Source organism: Chiloscyllium punctatum, chromosome 16 (assembly GCF_047496795.1).
Source record: "Chiloscyllium punctatum isolate Juve2018m chromosome 16, sChiPun1.3, whole genome shotgun sequence".
Taxonomy (NCBI): domain Eukaryota; kingdom Metazoa; phylum Chordata; class Chondrichthyes; order Orectolobiformes; family Hemiscylliidae; genus Chiloscyllium; species Chiloscyllium punctatum.
Window position 1 is genome coordinate 8,875,154 of NC_092754.1, and position 18,925 is coordinate 8,894,078.

At 47.0% G+C, this 18,925-nt stretch overlaps 1 protein-coding gene across 12 annotated transcripts in view; it reads left to right on the top strand.

Annotated features, from left to right (window-relative positions):
- The window catches only part of samd11 (sterile alpha motif domain containing 11), a 318,649-nt gene that overhangs the window by 277,329 nt on the left and 22,395 nt on the right, over positions 1-18,925 (top strand). For 10 of the 12 annotated variants that reach the window (XM_072586164.1, XM_072586168.1, XM_072586170.1 and 7 more), the window contains 4 exons: positions 441-556; positions 2,409-2,487; positions 4,066-4,110; positions 4,248-4,951. In XM_072586164.1, coding sequence (XP_072442265.1) covers positions 441-556; positions 2,409-2,487; positions 4,066-4,110; positions 4,248-4,951 — 944 coding nt within the window. The remainder of the gene's footprint in view (positions 1-440; positions 557-2,408; positions 2,488-4,065; positions 4,111-4,247; positions 4,952-18,925) is intronic. The other 2 variants (XM_072586165.1, XM_072586169.1) reach the window with 1 other exon arrangement.

The window sequence follows — 18,925 nt, forward strand, 5'->3', positions numbered from 1 at the left end:
CTGAAGAAGGGTTACACCTGAAACACTGAATTCTCCACCTCCCTGATGCTACCTGGTTTGCTATATTCTTTCAGCCTACTGCTTGTCTATCTTTACTACAGTCAATAATATATTTCCTCAGATAAGGAGACTGAAACTCTGCACAGTATTCCAGGTACGGTCTAACCAAACTCCTACACCATTGCAGCAAGACAAAGCCGCCATTGTTGACAAATCCACATGGGGTGTAGTAGTACCAGGGGAAAATGTGGCAGAAATCAGGGCAGGTTTGTAGGTTATCGACACTTAACAAGGAGGAAGATTTGAAAATAAGATACACTTTGGAGCAGGGATTTGAAGGTGAAAAGCTAGAAGGGGACAGTCACCAGTGCAAATGGCCACAGAAGTGACTGGAGTGTTGTGTAAAAATTAATTTTTTCTCTTTGTTTACTGCTTTGCAGGGAAATGTCGCACACAAACCCTTTGCTTTCACCTCAGAATGCACCTCACATCGCTTTAGGGCCTCATCTTAGGCCTCCATTCCTAGGAGTTCATTCGACCCTGTGCCAAACCCCAGGTAAGTGCCAAAACATGGAAATCTGCCTCCAGAGCTGTCAATAGTAGTTAAGTTCACACAGTGTAATATTTTTAGATATCTCTCTGATACAGGACTGTGGTTGGGACGTTTTATTTTTCTTTTTGTTTTGTGGGATTCCAAAGTGGTTGCTATAGCAAGGCCAATGCTTTTGCCCGTCCCTAATTGCCCTTGAACTGAGTGGTTTGCTGCGTCATTCCAGAGGGCAGTTGAGAGTCAATCCCGTTGCCGTGGGTCTGGAGTCACATATAGACCAGACTAGATGAAGGACAGCAGACTACATTCCTGACAGAACATCAGTGAACCAGACTCGATGATGGTTGTCATGGTCACGGCAACTCTGATTTATTCCAGAATTGCTAATCGAGTTCAAATTCCATCAACAGCTGTGGCAGGATGTGAACTCCTCTCTCTAGGAGCTGGACTCTGGATTAATTAATTTAGTGATGTTATCACTGTGCTATTGTCCCCCACTAGGTCAGGAGACCCAGGGGCTCCAGTGGTGAATGGTCTATTGAATAAGCCCTCACATTCCAGGCCGGCGCGTGGACTGATTGTGGGAAGTCTTAGCCAGGAAACAATCCGGGCAAGGCAGAGGGAATGTAAAATTTCATGATACCTGTGAGGATTCCACTGTTCTAGCAATCTCCACATCTACCAGAAGCTAATTGGGCAACTTTAATGAGATGCGGCAGTATAGAATTTATAAAGGGTATTTGCCCAGTAACTCCTCCAAATGTGTTTTGTATACCTGATATAAATTATTAATGACTGGAATCCAGCAAACCCTGTGAGCAGTTTGCATAGGGGAGGGATCTCCCACCAGTCAGGCAGCTTCTGCTGGTGCTTGTTGAAAGGGGAAATGTTAGGAGAGTCCTTTACTCTGCCTGAAACAGTGAAGGGTATAGTCCCCCTGAGCCTCTGGTATAGGCAGCTGGGCTATCAGGCTGTCTTCAGCACCGCACTGGGAGACTGGGCCTGGATCAATGGCTTCATACATCCTCCTCAAGCAATTAATTGACGGCAAAGAATCACCAAAAAATCACCAAGTGAATGTCAAATCCCACCCGGGATGTTAATGGGAGTGGATTGGGTTTACTAGGGTAGATCCACCCAGGATGTTAATGGGAGTAGATTGGGTTTACTAGGGTAGATCCACCCGGGATGTTAATGGGAGTGGATTAGGTTTACTAGGGTAGATCACACCTGGAGTGTAAATGGAGAATTTGATTCATTTTGCTGCAGTAGATCACAGTAGATCAGGTTTGCCGTGGGAGATCACAGTGGATCGGGTTTGCCGTGGGAGATCACAGTGGATCGGGTTTGCCGTGGGAGATCACAGTGGGTCGGGTTTGCTGTGGGAGATCACAGTGGATCGGGTTTGCCGTGGGAGATCACAGTGGATCGGGTTTGCCGTGGGAGATCACAGTGGGTCGGGTTTGCTGTGGGAGATCACAGTGGATCGGGTTTGCTGCGGGAGATCACAGTGGAACGGGTTTGCTGCGGGAGATCACAGTGGAACGGGTTTGCTGCGGGAGATCACAGTGGAACGGGTTTGCTGCGGGAGATCACAGTGGAACGGGTTTGCCGTGGGAGATCACAGTGGATAGGGTTTGCCGTGGGAGATCACAGTGGGTCGGGTTTGCTGTGGGAGATCACAGTGGAACGGGTTTGCTGCAGTAGATCACAGTGGAACGGGTTTGCCGTGGGAGATCACAGTGGGTCGGGTTTGCTGTGGTACGTGTCAGGCAGAATGTCGAATGTCTAACCGGAGGTGTGAAGGTGCTTGTTTGTTCTCACTCATTGATTGCTGACCCCTGAACTGCCGTTGCAGGTTATGGTTTCTTACAGCCAGCCCAGGCTGAAATCTTTGCACGACAGCAGGAAATGCTCCGGAAGCAGAACCTGGCAAGGTAAGCTCAGTACTCCGAGAGGCTGCTGGGGGTGGGGGTCAGCCAGATGTTTCCTGTTGATCACAAGCCGCGAAATGCCTGTGATCAATAACTGGGTGCCTCTTGTACCTGCCACTGCCTGCTAGAAGCTGCTATCAGTCCCTCTCTCAGTCTCTGCCTTTACTGCTGGAACAGCCAGGCTGTATCAAGGCAGCAATATTAATGAACCTGAAAGCACAGTGTCATTTTCAGTGTCTCTTTGTCTGCCCTGAACGTCGCAAATTGCTTACAAACCTGTGGCCCCCTCGGTCTGGAATAATCCCAGAGGAAACCAGTCCTTTCAGCCCAATTGATCAGAGCTGGCGTTTACCCTATTCTGGTCTCCTCCCATCCCATTGATGTGATCTTTTCCTATCTCCCTCCTGCATTTATCTAGTTTCCACTGAAATGCATCTGTTATTTGCCTTCCGCTGCTCTCTGTGAGAGCGATTTCTCCTGAATTCTTCACAGAAAATAGGAACAGGAGTAGGCCATTCGGTCCGTTGAACCAGCTCAGCCATTCAGACACTTGTTCCCACTTTCTCCCTGTGGGCTTTGGCACTCAGACTGCTGGTAGGACCTGTCCATTCTCCTACAGCAGCGCCAGCATCATTCTACCAGGCCATAGGACTGCTCTCTCAATAGAGAGACACAACTGGTGGTGGTTTAACCTGAGGGTCACCACGTCTTGGGTGAGGCTGAGAAGGTGGGACATTCGTGGTAACGTCAGCTGGTGTAGGAACTGAGCCCACACTGTTGGCCTCACTCTCACTAGCTAGCCAACTGAGCTAACCAGTCCCTTTAACAGGTAAGCACCAAACAAACAAGGTCACTGGGATGATAAAGAAAATCTTGCATTTGTATAGACCCTTTTACAGTCTTTATAACCACATAAACATTTACCAGGTGTGGTCAATATGGTTGCATGGGAAACGTGATAATCAATGTGTGCAAGGCAAGCTGTCACAAGCGGAAAATATGATCGTGCGTTTTCACCATGTCGAATGAGGGTTAAAGAATGATTCTAGACGCCTGGTCTATCTCACCCTTCTCCCCTTCAAAGCTGTGCTGTGGGATCATTTACATCTCCCTGAAATTGCGGGGCGTGCCCTCGATTTAGTGTCTAATCTGAGACCTCAGACAGTGCAGTGTCCCCTCAGTGCTGCTCCAGAGCATAAACTCAGATGATGTGCCCAAGTTCCCGGAGCGGGACTTGAACCCACGATTGTCCTGGCTCAGGAGCGAGAGCGCTACCAACCTGACGCTTGTGGGTGCTGGAGACCTGGCTCAAGAAATGTGCGTTTCAGTGGACTGGTGGCTCCAGTTGATCTACTGGAAAGACTAGATCAAGTGGGTAAAGGCCTTCTTTATCCCAGAGGATCTTGTGACAGTTTACCAATACCGTATTGTGCTTCGGTTATCTGACGCGTACTGTTTCTGCTGACTGGGCACCAAGAGTGTCCTGTGTGGTAGTTGCCTGATGCTCTCAGCTCTGGCCACAGTGAATTTCCAACACCCTTGAGAGTTTGTAATTAATAGAATCATATTTTTTCACAACAGAAATGTCCCAGTGATCAGATTGGCTGCTGCAAAAGAACACCATGGGTATTGAGCTTTCCATCTGAATTATAGCAGAGATTTTAAGACGCTAGTCATTTTCTGAAAGCTTGCTTCTGGTAGTCGAATAATATTGAGGTTTTCTTTTCCCTTTTTGTTTTGTGTCTGTTCTCTCTTACTTTCAGACTCGAGATGTCTGCTGAGCTCCTGCGTCAAAAAGAGTTTGAGAACATGCACAGGCAGCGGATTCTCGGAGCCGACCCTTTGTCACTGCACTCCAGCTTGCCCCCGGACCACCCCGCCCTGCGTAGCATCCACGATGTGCCCGAGGGCCACCCGCTGCGCGAGGAGATCTCCCGCCGCAACGCTATGCTGGTCCTTCGACACAACACGGCCCCACTGCTGTCCCTCAACCACGCCGTGCCGGGCAACCCGCTCCCCAAGGAACCAGGGCGCAAGGGCTCCCGGAAGGTGGCCCACCACAGGACGGAGGCGCATGGCGCCGGTGAGGTCAAGGACCACCTTGAGGCGCGCGGCCGAGACGGGAGCGCCGACTGTAACGACGAGGAGATGAAAGACTCGGAGAGTGACCCCGAGGCGGGTGATGACAAGCCCGAGAACCTGAAGACCGAGGTGATCGGATCAATCCACGAACTCAAGGAGTGCAAAGAGGCCGCAAAGGCTTGCGAGAACATTAAGGAGATGCACGAGGCCACCGGTGTTGCTCAGAACCCCCCCTGTGTTTCTGTGGGCTCCGACTCTCCCAGCCACATGCTGGGCTCCGCAATCGCTGAAAACAAAGCGAAATATCTCCCGTCCGCTCCAGCTCCACTCCCTCAGCCCCTGCCTTTTGGATTTCCGTACACGGCAAATCCTTACTTTCACACAGGTAAGCTCGAGTCAACTGTGGTAAGACCTGTCCAATGAACTCCGGTCACAAAGGGCTCCAATTTGAAATGCTGAAGGAAGCTACAAATATTCCCACTGATAAAGATGTGCCGGGAATTGACCTTGCGGTTCACTTGCATTGCCAAGGTTTTGCTGAGTTTCTCCACTTGATGAATATTTCCGTCATTTATATAAACGATTTGAATGTGAACGTTGGAGAAAGTGAGGAATGCAGATGCTGGAGAGTCACAGTCGAAAAGGCTGGCGTTGGAAAAGCACAGTCATTCAGGCAGCATCCGAGGAGCAGGAGAATCGATGTTACCGTGCGTAAGCCCTTCATCAGGAATTGAAGGAGACATTCCTGATGAAGGGCTTATGCCTGAAACGTCGATTCTCCTGCTCCTCAGATGCTGCCTGACCTGCTGCACTTTTCCAACGCCAGCCTTTTTGACTGTGAATATCGGAGTTATTCTTAGTAAGTTTGCAACTGACACCAAAATTGGAGGTGTAGTGGACAGTGAAGAAGGTTATCTATGTGTATAATGGGACTTTGATCAAATGGGCCAATGGGCCGAGGTGTGGCATATTGATTTTAATTTAGATAAATGCGATAGGGCAAATCAGGGCAGGATTTATGCACTTATTGATGGGGCCCTGGGAAGTGTTGCCGAACAGAGACCTTGGAGTGCAGGTTCATAGTTCCTTGAAAGTGGAATCGCAGGTAGATAGGGTGTTGAAAGAAGTGTTTGGTACGCTTGTCTTCATTGATCAGAGTATTGAGTACAGGAGTTGGGATGTCATGTTGTGGCTGTACAGGACATTGGTTAGGCCACTGTTGGAATATTGTGCGTAATTCTGGCCTCTCTCCTATTGGAAGGATGTTGTGAAACTTGAAAGGGTTCAGAAAAGTTTTACAAGGATGTTGTCGAGATTGAAGGTTGATACAGGGAGAGGCAGAATAGGCTGGGGGTGTTTTCCCTGGACCGTCGGAGGCTGAGGGGTGACCTTACAGAGGTTTATAAAATCATGGAGGGCATGGATAGGGCGAACTGCCAAGGTCGTCTTCCCAGGGTAAGGGAGTCCAAAAATAGAGGGCATAGGTTGAAGGTGAGAGGGGAAAAATTTAACAAGGATCTGAGGGGCAATTGTTTCACACAGAGGGTGGTACGTGTATGGAATGAGCTGCCAGAGGAAGTGGTGGAGGCTGGTACAATTGCAACATTTAAAAGGCATCTGGATGGGTCTATGAATAGGAAGGGTTTGGAAGGAGATGGGCCAAATGCTGGCAGGTGGGACGAGGTCAGATTGGGATGTCTGGCTGGCATGGACGAGTTGGACCGAAGGGTCTGTTTCTGTGCTGTATGTGACTCCCACATGTCCAGCCCTCAGTCCCCCTCTCAGCTGACCAGTCTGGGATGGTCAAGCGTTGTTCAATCTCAAACTATCGCAGCTGAATCAGTTTTTGCACTTAATCTACCCACTGACCTCCTTACTTTTCAACTAACCAGTAGCCAGGATTTTTGTTGGTTCCTGCTATCTCCCAGTGTCAAACTAGTTGGGATTTGAAAACTCATCGCAGACCTGACTGGTCTATATGATTCATTACTGCAGTTGCTGGTTCAATTAAGTGCTAACATATTCAGATAGATCCTTTTTAAACAAACTAGAATGTTCCCAATGACCAGGTAACTCAGGGTAACTTGAGTGGAGCATTCCACTTGTTGGTCAAGTCTGTTTGGCTACTATTGGGGCGGCACAGTGGCTCAGTGGTTAACGCTGCTGCCTCACAGTGCCAGGGACCCACGTTCAATTCCAGCCTCAGCCAACTGTCTGTGTGGAGTTTGCTCATTGTCCCCATGTCTGCGTGGGTTTCCTCCGGGTGCTCCGGTTTCCTCCCACAGTCCAAAGATGTGCAGGTCAGGTGAATTAGTCATGCTAAATTGCCTGTAGTGTTAGTTGGATTAGTCAGGGGTAAATATAGGGGGGGTGTGGGTTTCTCTTCGGAGGGTCGATGTGGACTTGTTGGGCCGAAGGTAATCTAATATTATAAGCAGCTATGTAGACAGTCTTTAAGACTGAGTTGCACAGGTTTAATGAGGTAAGGCCACTGTAAGAATAGGGTAAGCAGGTAAATGGAGTCAAAATCCAGATCTCACTAAGGACCTCAATACTTTGGGGGTTTTGTACCTCTTGTAGGACTCCCTTCATCTGCAATTTCCAGACTTTCACCACCCAAGCTTCCCACTACTTTATCACTCCAGATAAATTTCCTTCATGAGGTAAGGAACTCCAAGAGTGTTGAGGTTCTTAATGTGTCACATAAGCCGTGACTTCATCTAGAACAAACTCACAGAGTAACCTGGGGGTGCAAATGTTCAAATCCCACCATAGCAGCTGGGTGAATTTAAATTTAATTTAGAAAACTTGGACCATCGAGCTACTATCAATTAACATTATAAACCTTCCACCATGTTCTTTAGGGAAGGATATCTCCCATCCTTACTTGGTGTGGCCTACATGAGACTCCAGGCCAAAGTAATGTTATTGACCCCTAGCTGTCCACTGCAATGACCTAATCAACCACCCAGTTCAAGGGAAACTGAAGAATGGGTAACAAAGATTGGCTTTGTCAGCAGTGGCCACATCCGTGAAAGAATAAATGGTTTTAGAAAATACTTATTTTTGAGGAACTTTAGTTCCACTTCTGCTCTCTCAGCGATACTGTGCAAGTTGTGGTTGGAAGGAGGGTCTCTCCATTCATTCCTTGTTCCCTGGTGCCCTCTGCCAATGCCGGCAAACCTGGTGTATCAGACAGCGTCTGTGCAATTGAATGATTGAGGGATAATCTCATTGCTGTAACAATTTGTTAATTTTTCAATTCTGGATTATTTCAAAAGTGGTGATAGATCCTGCTGCTTTTACAGTTTGTGATGGGTCTCTTTTTTTTAAACAATCCTCTGCCTACATTAATTTATGCTAAACTTCCTTTGTTCTTTCAGTAACTAAACAACATAGTCATGTTAAGAACAGGTTGGAGGCCATTCAGGTCCTCTAGTTTGTTCCAGACCATCTACCCTGCACCAGATCTTCTCTCAGCTGATCCAAAGTTCATGTCCAGTGAAGTGTTTGAAAAGGCATTTGTTTTGAATGTTGACTGATCAGATATTCTTGTCTGATCCATCTCCAAATTTGTGAATGTTTGTTACATGCTGGAGAGGCTGAAATTTATTGGCGATCCCTTATGGTCCTTGAGAAAATGGTGGCACAGTGGTTAGCACTGCTGCCTCACAGCGCCAGAGACCTGGGTTCAATTCCCACCTCAGGTGACTCTGTGTGGAGTTTGCACATTCTCCCTGTGTCTGCGTGGGTTTCCTCCGGGTGCTCTGGTTTCCTCCCACAATCAAAAAAATGTGCAGGTTAGGTGAATTGGCCATGCTAAATTGCCCTTAGTGTTAGGTGAAGGGGTAAATGTAGGGGAATGGGTTGCGCTTCGGCGGGTCGGTGTGGACTTGTTGTGCCAAAGGGCCTGTTTCCACACTGTAAGTGATCTAATCTAATCTAACCTAATCTAATCTATCTTGAATTGCTGTAGTCCTCACGGTGAGTGTATGGTCTGCTCCCACGGTGCTGTTACGCAGGAAAATCCAGCCAGTTGTCCCAGTGCAGGAAGACATTGGCGATAGCTGTGAAGTGGCGACAGTGTGAGAGACTTGGGGCTGCCGATGTTCACTTGCCACTGTACTCCTTCCTGAATGGTGGAGGTTTCTGGTTTGGGAGTTGCTGTAGTACGTCTTGTAGATAGAACATGCTTCTGCCACTGTGTGACGTTCATGCAGAGAGTAGGCGTTGAAGCCAGGAGATGGAATGCACGTGGGAGAGCAATTTAAATTTTAAAAAAATCGACTGTGAAGCATTTCTGGTCCTTTCAATTGCAAAAGGGGTTTTGCCCCAATTACTAATTGCTGTAAAGACCAGTAGACTGCATTTTACATTGGTATTAGAAACTCAGATATAGCTAGTGCTTTAATAAACTCTTTTTTCCCCGGTCTGTACATAGTTGCTGCAGTGTTACTGCCAGCCTCCTGATATAGATTATCAGATGTTAATACAGGTTAAGCATGGATTGGGGGATGTGCACTATTTAATATAATTGATGATGAGGACAAAAGATCAGGTTAAATGTCCAGTGAATTATTTTTTCTCTGGGAATGGACTAGTGTAGATTGTAAACTCTCTGGGTATTTCATATCCTGGTGCTGCATGCTTTCTCCTTGAACTATCTTCAGTTGGCATCCAGTGGCACGGTTTGGAATGCGTTGATTTTTCACCTCTTCAGTTCTCTGGCTGCTGTTTAACTTGATAGTAAGCGTGGGATGAGGCACGCTTTCGAGGAAGTAGCTCAGCCACTTCCAGGAAGTACACATGTTACAGGAGACCCTTTCCAGTCCAGTGCTGAGGAAATCCAAACTCTCAATGTGTGGTTCCCTTTTTGAATGAGTCATTAAACTGCGATCCAGTCTGCCCTTTCTGCTGGCAATGTGAGATCTCACTGAGCAGTAAGACAGTTCCCTGAGTGTAATCTCCAACTGTTGCCTCGTGTGGTTTAGCCTGAAGGCTCCACTCACTCATAAGGCCATAAGACCTAGGAGCAGGGGTCGGCCATCTGGCCCCATCGAGCCTGTTCCGCCATTCAGTAAGATCATGGCTGATCTTTTTGTGGATTCAGCTCAACTTACTCACCCTCTCACTGTATCCCTTAATTCAATTACTGTTGAAAAATCTATCTTTGTCTTAAAAACATTCAATGAGGTAGCCTCAACTGTGTCACTGGGCAGGGAATTCCAGAGATTCAAACCCTTTGGGTGAAGATGTTTCCCCACAACTCAGTCTGAAATCTTCTCTCCTCTTATTTTGAGGCTATGCCCCCTCGTTCTAGTCTCTCCCACCAGTGAAAACAACCTCTCTGCTTCTATTCTATCCCCTTTATAATTTTACATGTTTCTATAAGGTCCCCCTCATTCTTCTAAATTCCAATGAGTATAGTCTCAGTCTACTCAATCTGTCTTCGTACACCAACCCTCTCGACTCTGCAAGCAGGGGAAAGGGAGGACTGCAGATGCTGGAGATCAGAGTCAAAAAGTATGGTGCTGGAAAAGCACAGTAGGTCAGGCAGCATGCAAGGAGGAGGTGAGATAAATGGGAGTGGGTGAGACTGGGAGGGAAGGTGGCTGGGAATGTGATAGGTAGATGAAGGTGGTAGGGTAGAGCAGATAGGTGGGAAAAAAAGATGGACAGGTAGGACAGTTCGAGGGCGATGGAGGGTTCGAGCTGGGATAAGGAGGGGAGATGAGGAAACTGGTGAAATCCACATTGGTGCCATGTGGTTGGAGGGTCCCAAGGCGGAAGATGAAGCGTTGTTCTTCCAGGCATGGGGTGGTAAGGGTTTGGCGGTAGAGGAGACCTAAGGTTTGCATGTCTTCGGCAGAGTGGGAAGCGGAGTTAAAGTGTTCAGTGGGGTTATTTAGTGCATGTGCCCCGGAGATGTTCTCTGAAACTTTCCGCAAGTTGGCGTCCTGTCTCCCCAATGTACAGGAGACCACTTCAGGAGCAACGGACACAGTAGATGACATAGGTGGAGGTACAGGTACAGGTTGGATGTGGAAGGATCCCTTGGGGTCAGAGGTGAGGGAGTATGGGTGGGCACAGAGTTTACACCTCTTGTGGTAGCAGGGGAAGGTGCCGAGAGTGGAGGTGGGGGGCATGAACCTAACAAGGGAGTCGCGAGGGAATTGTCCCTGCGGAAAGTGGATAGGGGTTGGGAGGGAAATATATCCCTGGTGTTGGGGTCTGTGTGTAGGTGGCGGAAATGGTGGAGGATGATGCGTTGTATCTGCAAGTTGATGGGTTGGAAAATGAGGACCGGGGGCATGGGGAAGTGAGATTCAAGGGCAGAGGTGTGGGAAGTGGAGGAGATGTGCTGGAGGACATCATTGACCATGTGGGAGGGGAAATTGCGGTCCTTGAAGAAGGAGGCCATCTGGGTTGTTCTGTGGTGGAATTGGCCCTCCTGGGAGCAGATGCAGGGGAGGCGAAGGAATTGGGAGTAAGAGTCCGACCTGTCCATCATCCTTCCCACCTACCTGCTCTACCTTCCTCTCCGACCTATCACCATCACCCCCCTCACCTTCATCTACCTATCGCATTCCCAGCTACCTTTCCCCCAGACCCACTCCCCTCCCATTGATCTCTCAGCCCCCTTGAGCCTCCCCCACATTCCTGATGAAGAACTCATGCCTGAAACGTTGACTCTCCTGCTCTTTGGGTGCTGTCTGGCCAGCTGTGCTTTTCCAGCACCATACTTACTCAACTCCAGACTCAACCTAGTGAACCTCCACTGCACCCCCTCCAGTGCCAGTATGTCACTTTCTCAAGGAAGGAGACTAAAACTGTACACAGTACTGCAGGTGTGGCTTCCCCACATATGTATTACCTTATACCACAACAATAGCTGCAATAACACCTCCCAATTTGTAAACTCCATCCCTCTAGCAATGAAAGGACAATATTTCATTTGTCTTCTTAATTGCCTGCTGCACTCACAAACCAAGCTTTTGTGATTCATGCACAATGGCACCCCAGGACCCTCTGCACAGCTGCGTGCTGTAATTTTCACCGTTTAAATAATAGTCCATTTTGCTGCAATTCCGACCAAAATGGATGACCTCTGAAGGCTGATGGGAACCATTATGAATGTGAGAAGTAGGAGGTAGAGCAGAACATTTGGATGATCTTCTTCATTATTCTTATGGTCTCGCCATATCTTCATACCCAAGACTAGAGCGTAGATTTGTAGCTGTGTGCTGATTGGGAATCATCATGAACCTCGCCCCAATATCCGTGGTAGTTATCTGACATGGAGCAGTGCTGTCTCGAGCTGGGTAGACTGGTCTCAGATTTAACCCCTCGCTGGCCAAGCGAACAACCCGAAGGAATCAGCCCCAGGCACTCACATGTGAGATGCGTCCCAGAGATGCTCCAACCCCAAGCGTGAGCTCTCGGAGGACGAAACCCGTTCTGTTTCTGAAAGCCTGTCCCATTGCATCTCCCGACATTGGGAGAGAATCAGAGTCTAATGTTTCAGTAGATATGGGAGCAGCAAGTCTAAGCATCCAGGGACATGATTTGGAGGAGCCTGTGTTCGACTGGGGTAGACAGAGTTAAAAATTACACAGCACCAGGTTATAGTCCAACAGGTTTATTTGGAAGCACTAGCTTGCGGAACGCTGCTGATGAAGGGGCAGCCCTCTGAAAGCTAGTGCTTCTAAATAAACCTGTTGGACTATAACTTGGTAATGTGTGATTTTTAACCTTGTGCATCCAGGGACAGGTGATGACAAGAAGGTATCAGTGATATTTGATTTAAAACGATCTGTTGTTTGGGTTTGGCTTTGTAGCTGTATGCCAGTACGCAGTCCTGCCTGGTCTCATTTGGCAGTATTAGGATTATTAAAAATAGCTATCACTTTTATGGATTGATTGGAGAGGGCCTTGAGGGCCTTTGGGAGATGTTGTGATGGATTGCTGTACCGGGAGACACTTTCATTCAGGAAGAAGTAGGTTAAAGATTCCCCGCGTTAATGTCCTTAGCAGACAACTTGGAAGGACTTTCCGAATACTGGTTCTCGTGACACAGTTCCTGAACCTCCAGATCAACCTAGGAACCCTCCAACCAATGGGATGAATGTAGATTTCTCCAGCTTCCTCATTTCTCCCCCCCCCCCCCACCCCCACCTTATCTCAGTCCTAACCCCTGGATTCAGCACTGCCCTCTTGACCTGCAATCTTCTTCCCGACCTCTCCACCCCTCACTCCCTCTCCGGCCTCTCACCCTCACCTCCTTCTACCTATCGTATTCCCAGCACCCCCCCCCCCCCCCCCACCTTTTATCTCAGCCCGCTTGGCACACCAGCCTCATTCCTGAAGAAGGGCTTTTGCCCGAAACGTCGATTCTCCTGCTCCTCGGATGCTGCCTGGCCTGCTGTGCTTTTCCAGCACCACACTTTTCAACTCTGGTCTCTAGCATCTGCAGTCCTCACATTCTCCTCCAGATCAACCTGTCATTCCATGTTCAGTTACTTTTGAGTTGTGAGGTTTTGAGGGACAGTCCGTCTCTATGTGTCTGACCCACTGGGGAACAGACAGCAGACCAGTAAGGCATTGAAACCTTGACTTGGGAAACTCGATGATTCCACCGGTGGCCAGACTGGTGAACAAATGGGACCTTTCTTTTCATGGCGTTTAGCAGTTGAATGGGGATCATGAGATTTTGAAAACCTTCCCAAGACGTCACTGTCATCCCTGAAATTCTAGACTATTTTGTGACAAACTCCATGGACAATGCAACCTTGGGAAGGTTTGTCGCCTTGGATTATTTCAACAGTAAAGCAGTAGAATCTCCTTTTAATTTAATGGCCTGATGATGAGAGATTGCATTGTAGCTTGGTTCTTGATGATCAAGTGTTTTATGCTTTTGGGAAAGCTGTATTGGGGTAGAAAGAAATAAGCCCAGCCCCTGTTGCCTAACTCATTAGCTGCAGTTTGAAAAGTGCTTCAAAAGGATTGATTCTCAATAAGAAGGAGATTCAGCCGTTAGATGTGGTGCTACTATTTGTTATGGACTGGACCAGGCCAGACCCCCTCAAAACATTTCAAGAAAGAAGCCCAGACCCTAACGTTTGGTTATTTTAAGCAGGTGTAAGGTGGATATTCCAGTTGGTCAAACCACATCGTTTTTAATGAAACAATTTATTTACGTTTACCGAATGAAGCGCACACAAAAAGAGAACAGAATTTAACCTCTCCGAAGGCCAAACAGATCATCCCAACTTAATTATGCTGTTCCAAATGCTTGCAACAATCCCCATTACCGAAAGGTAAAATCAAACACAGGGTCTTACAGGAGAGATGGCAGAGAGAGGGAGGATCACATGGACCTGCTTCTGTGGGGACCAGCAGTCTTTTTCAACTCTACTGTTTGCTAAAACCAAACCAAACCAAACCAGAGAAACGCTGAGCTGGGAGAACTGGCCGCTCCCCTTTCATCGTACAAGTGTTTTTTTTTAAACTTAAAAGCCTTTTGCCTGAGGCAGTATCTGTTAGCTATAATCAAATTGGCCCTGAAACCCTACAACTTACAGACTTTTCGGAGTCTGTGTCTTTGAAAGAAAAACCAAGGACAACATAACCTTGTTAACGGAGCAGCGTTGTCTCATATTCTCATTCCTGGCAGGGATTAGCAGGGCCTGGTTGATCCAGTATGTGGCAGAGGAAAAACTTTTCAATGAGAAAATGCTCTTGGCTCACAAGGTGACGTTCATGCACAATCCAGTTGGTTACAAGGGTTTGATAGACATTGTTACTATGAGGGAAACCTTGACGTTTGATCTTATTCCTCAGGGTCCAAACCTGTTCAATTGCCTGAGTCTATGTGACATCAATACGCTGGGTGGGGCTTAATGCACTCATCAACATTTATCCTTTCAGACCCATGTACAAGACATTCCTGTGGGATAATAGCTGGGAGCTGTCGTTAGCTTTGAGACTCTATAATCGTGCTGTTCAGACAGGTCTGTTACTTTGTTGAAAGTGATGCAAAAGTATTGTAGAGCGTCCAGAGCTGCTTCAAGGAAGTGAGACTCTTGATGGCTCAGCACGTCATCTGACCTGTCAAGCCTCAATCCTCATTGTGGAGTTTAATAGGACTTTGGTCTCAAGCTCCTTTAACGCTGCCTGCTCTATGTTTCCTTCTCCTCCCTCATTAGAATAGGCAACAGTGGAATCCTCATCAGAGGACCCACTCTGCTGTCTGTGTGTTGGAAACTGCCTTATCTGGTCTGGCCTACATGTGAATCTGGATCCACAGCAATGTAGTTGACTCTTGACTACCCTCTGGGCAATTAGGGATGGGGAATAAATGTTGACCTAGCCAGTGCTGCCCTCGTACCATGAATGAATTTTAAAATAAGGTTGCTGTAAATGTCCTTCTGTCATTGAGGGAAGGAAATCTGTACTCTTGGTCTGGCTGGTTGATACTTAATTACTTTCTGGTAATATACAACAAATAAAAATAAGCCTGGAACAAGACTAGGGAAAACTATAGGCCCAATGTCTTTGAATGAAAGGTAAATGTAAAACTGATAATAGGAGATTGATCTTTTCACGAAGAGTGCCCAATTTCTGTGTTGGACTTCTGGGTTGATGATTCAAAATGAAAATTTGGGATTGGAGCTTTGATTGAGGTGTGTAAATATAGGAATTTTATCGCTGAGAGAACTGAAGTTCCTTGCATGGATCTGTGTTATAGGACTGACCAGCTTGGAGAGGGAGAGAGTCAGCAATGAGGGAAGCATCCATGCCTTTAATGGTTAATTTTCTGGCAACGTGTTGTGAAATGAAATGGCTGATGTGAGAGTAACTGGTGTGATGTATGGATGTATTCAGAACACAGTAGTGTGAGTCATAACCAATATTGATGATTTATCACTATTTCAATATGGGAGCAACGGATTATATCCCAGAAGGCACTTGTGTTTATATGTCTATTATCTTCCTGTGTGGTTTATGCTTTCTCCAAACATCAATCTCAACATTATAAATTTGGAATCAATTAAAAAAAAGTCAGCCTGTGGGTAAATGCTTTTGTCAGCGTGGTACTTGAGTCACAGCCAATAGCTGGACGGAAGCTGTATCCCAAGTTAGCTGATCTCAGCCAGTTTGATGATCAAGTTGTCTATAGGTTTCAAGAATCGAAGGACTGAGTGCAGAGACAGGGAAGTGTTGTTGAAACTCTGGTCAGGCTATAACCAACACATTGTCCAGTTCTGGTCACACGTTTGGAGTGACCTTTTGGAGGGTACAGGAGTGATTTATCAGAAAAGTTCGAGGGATTTTTTTCTTCAAGATCTTGATGGAGAAACTGGACTTGTTGACCATAGGACGATAGTAAGATACAGGAGCAGGATTAGGCCATTCAGCCCATCAGGTCTGTTCAGTCATTCGATCGTGGGGGCTGCTATGTTTCTCAACTGCATTCTCCAGCCTTCTCCCTGCAACCCTTCGTTCCCTCACTAATCACTAACCTATCTATCTCTGTCACAAATACAGTCAATGACGTGACCTTCACAGCCGTCTGCAGCAACAAGGGAACATAGATGTGAGGTTTTGGGCAAGAGATACGTGAGATGAGGAAGAAATTTCTTTGTACAGGAAGACATAATAAGCTGGGAATCGCTGGCATGTGAGAGTGGTGGAAGCGATGGTTGGTGATTTCTAAAGAAAAATGAATGGGCACTTGAGGGAAAATAAACTTTCAGAGGCCGTGGGAATTGAGCAGGGGAATGGGACTGACTGGATTATTGTCTGAAGAGCCAGCATGTTCTCGATGGATCAAATGGCTCATTTTTGTGCCCTAATGCATCTGTGCCCCAGGAACAGTGATAGAGGAGGATAGAGATCGAACAAAGTTTATAGTCTTGGGCTACTAGAGAGAGGTACCAGTGGTGAGTCTGGTGAGGACAGTAATGCATTCTGCTCTGCAGCTGATTTACCCGCTGACACTGATTATAATGGACTTTCTCTCGGGCAAGGATTGCAGAGAGTGGGAGCTCCCAGAGGAGCTGAGGCTGGTGCCTGTGGGTCAGTATTCCTGGAGACCTCCTTTTTCAGAAAAAGAGAGAAACTCTGTCCGTAAAACAAACCTGTTCTGAACTGTAACAAAACCAGAAACTGCTGGGAAAAAAACTCAGCAGGTCTGGCAGCACTTGTGGAGGGAAATCAGTCAACATTTCAGGTGGAATGACCCTTCCTCAGACAGCCTTCCTGTTCCAAACTGTGCTGAGCAGGTCCTCCTCTGAAACCTGGATTCTGCAGCAGCTGAAATGTATATGATTTTCTCTCATGTTGCTTCAAAGAGGCAGAAACAGAATCTGGATGGAGTCAAAGGTGCGACTGTTGTGGATCGTCTGAAGCTTAGTCAGAGATGGGATTTGCCGGGGGTCTTAGATGGGGCGAGAGTGGCAGAAAGCTAGAAGGGTTCAGGGCAAGGATTTCAGAGTGTGGAGCCTTGGCAACTGAAGGCAAGGCCACAGGAAGTGGGACAACAGGAAAGGTCATTCGATACAGACGGAGCGTCAGGTTCGGCGAGATCACAGAGGGTTTGTAGTGCTGATGGAGGTTAACATAAATGAGAGAAGGGCAAAACCCAGAGACATTTAAACATAAGTTGGATGGATGTTGAAAGGATGAGAGGAACTAAAACTAGGGGACACAGTTTAAATATCAGGGGACTACCATTTAAAAGGGAGATGAGGAGTTTTTCCTTCCCTGAAGGTTGAGACTCAGTGGAATTCTCTACCCTGGAGAGAGGTCATTATTGTTTAAGATGTGGACGAGCCGGTGTTGGACTAGCCATTGCTTCCAAATAAACCTGTTGGACTGTAACTTGGTATTGTATTATTTTTTTAAGGCAGCAGTATGTAGAATCTACAGGTATTTGGGTTAGGTGAGAATGCGGAGTTGAGGCAACAGTCCGATCAGCCATGATCTTGTTGAGCAGCAGCACAAGCTCTGCGGGCTGAATGGCCCCTACTGCCCTATTAAGTTTCAGGCATTGAGGTGTCAGTGTTAGACTGGGGTGGACAAAAGTCAGAAGTCACACAACGCCAAGTTGGTCACCAGATGAAAGAGCAGCTCTCCAAGAGCTTGTGATTTCAAATTAACCTGATTTGGAGATGGCAGTGTTGGACTGGGGTGGACAAAGTTTAAAAATCACACAACATCAGGTTATAGTCCAACAGGTCTAATTGGAAGCACTAGCTTTTGGAGCGCTGCTCCCACCAAGCACCTGACGAAGGAGCAGTCCTATAAAAGCTTGTGCTTTCAAATAAACCGGTTGACTATAACCTGGTGTCGTGTGTGACTTCTGACGAGGTCATAGAGGACGTAGGTGTTGGAGGCTGTTGAATCTGAAGGTGACAAAGACAGCGGCTGGGATTTGCAGCAGCAGAGAACTGAGCCATGTGTGTTAATGAGGTGGAAGCAGAGAGACGACATGGTGATGGGCCTTACGGGCATTGGACATTTAACTCCCATTTGAATGGAACACTGGCATTGTGAACAGTGTGCTTCAGTTTGTGAGGCAGTGACCAGTGAGAGTCTTTTTTGATGTATCTTTAAGATAGTGGCTTTGGAGGAAATTGTAGCTCATTTGGGAGTTGCTATCAGAAGAACAGAGACAGTGATGTGGTTGAAACATGTGTTGGGGAGATACAGTTGAGTGCTTTCTGTACCCATTCATTGGATGTGGGTGTTGATGGCAAGGCCGGCATTTTTTGCCAATCCCTAATTACCCTCCGATTGGTTTCTCTGTTCAGCCATAGCAGAGAATAGGTTACATTGTTGTGTCACTGCCTTTATTCCTGATGAAGGGCTTTTGCCCGAAACGTCGATTTCGCTGCTCGTTGGATGCTGCCTGAACTGCTGTTCTCTTCCAGCACCACTAATCCAGTATTTGGTTTTCAGCATCTGCAGTCATTGTTTTTACCTACATTGTTGTGGGTCTAGAGTCACATGAAGGCCAAATTGACTGTAGATCTCCCCATGTAAAGAAACTCAGTGAACCAGATCTTTTGTGCGAAAATCCAAAATTGGTTTTTATTCCAGGTTTATTAATGAAATTTAAGCTCTACTTGGTGCTATGGTGGGATTGAACCCATGTCCCCAAAGCATTAGTAGTCCATTGATAATGCCAGTACACTGCTTGTCTAACTGTGACAGCTGAACCCATGTCTGTACACTGTTTAGCTTCAGGGGGTGGGGGGAGTGATGAAGACGGGCTGTCAGCAAGTAGTCCATATCTGTGCAATCTCAGCTTGTCAGTGTCCTGAAGAGAGCGAAGGGTGACTAATGTGTGGGGGAG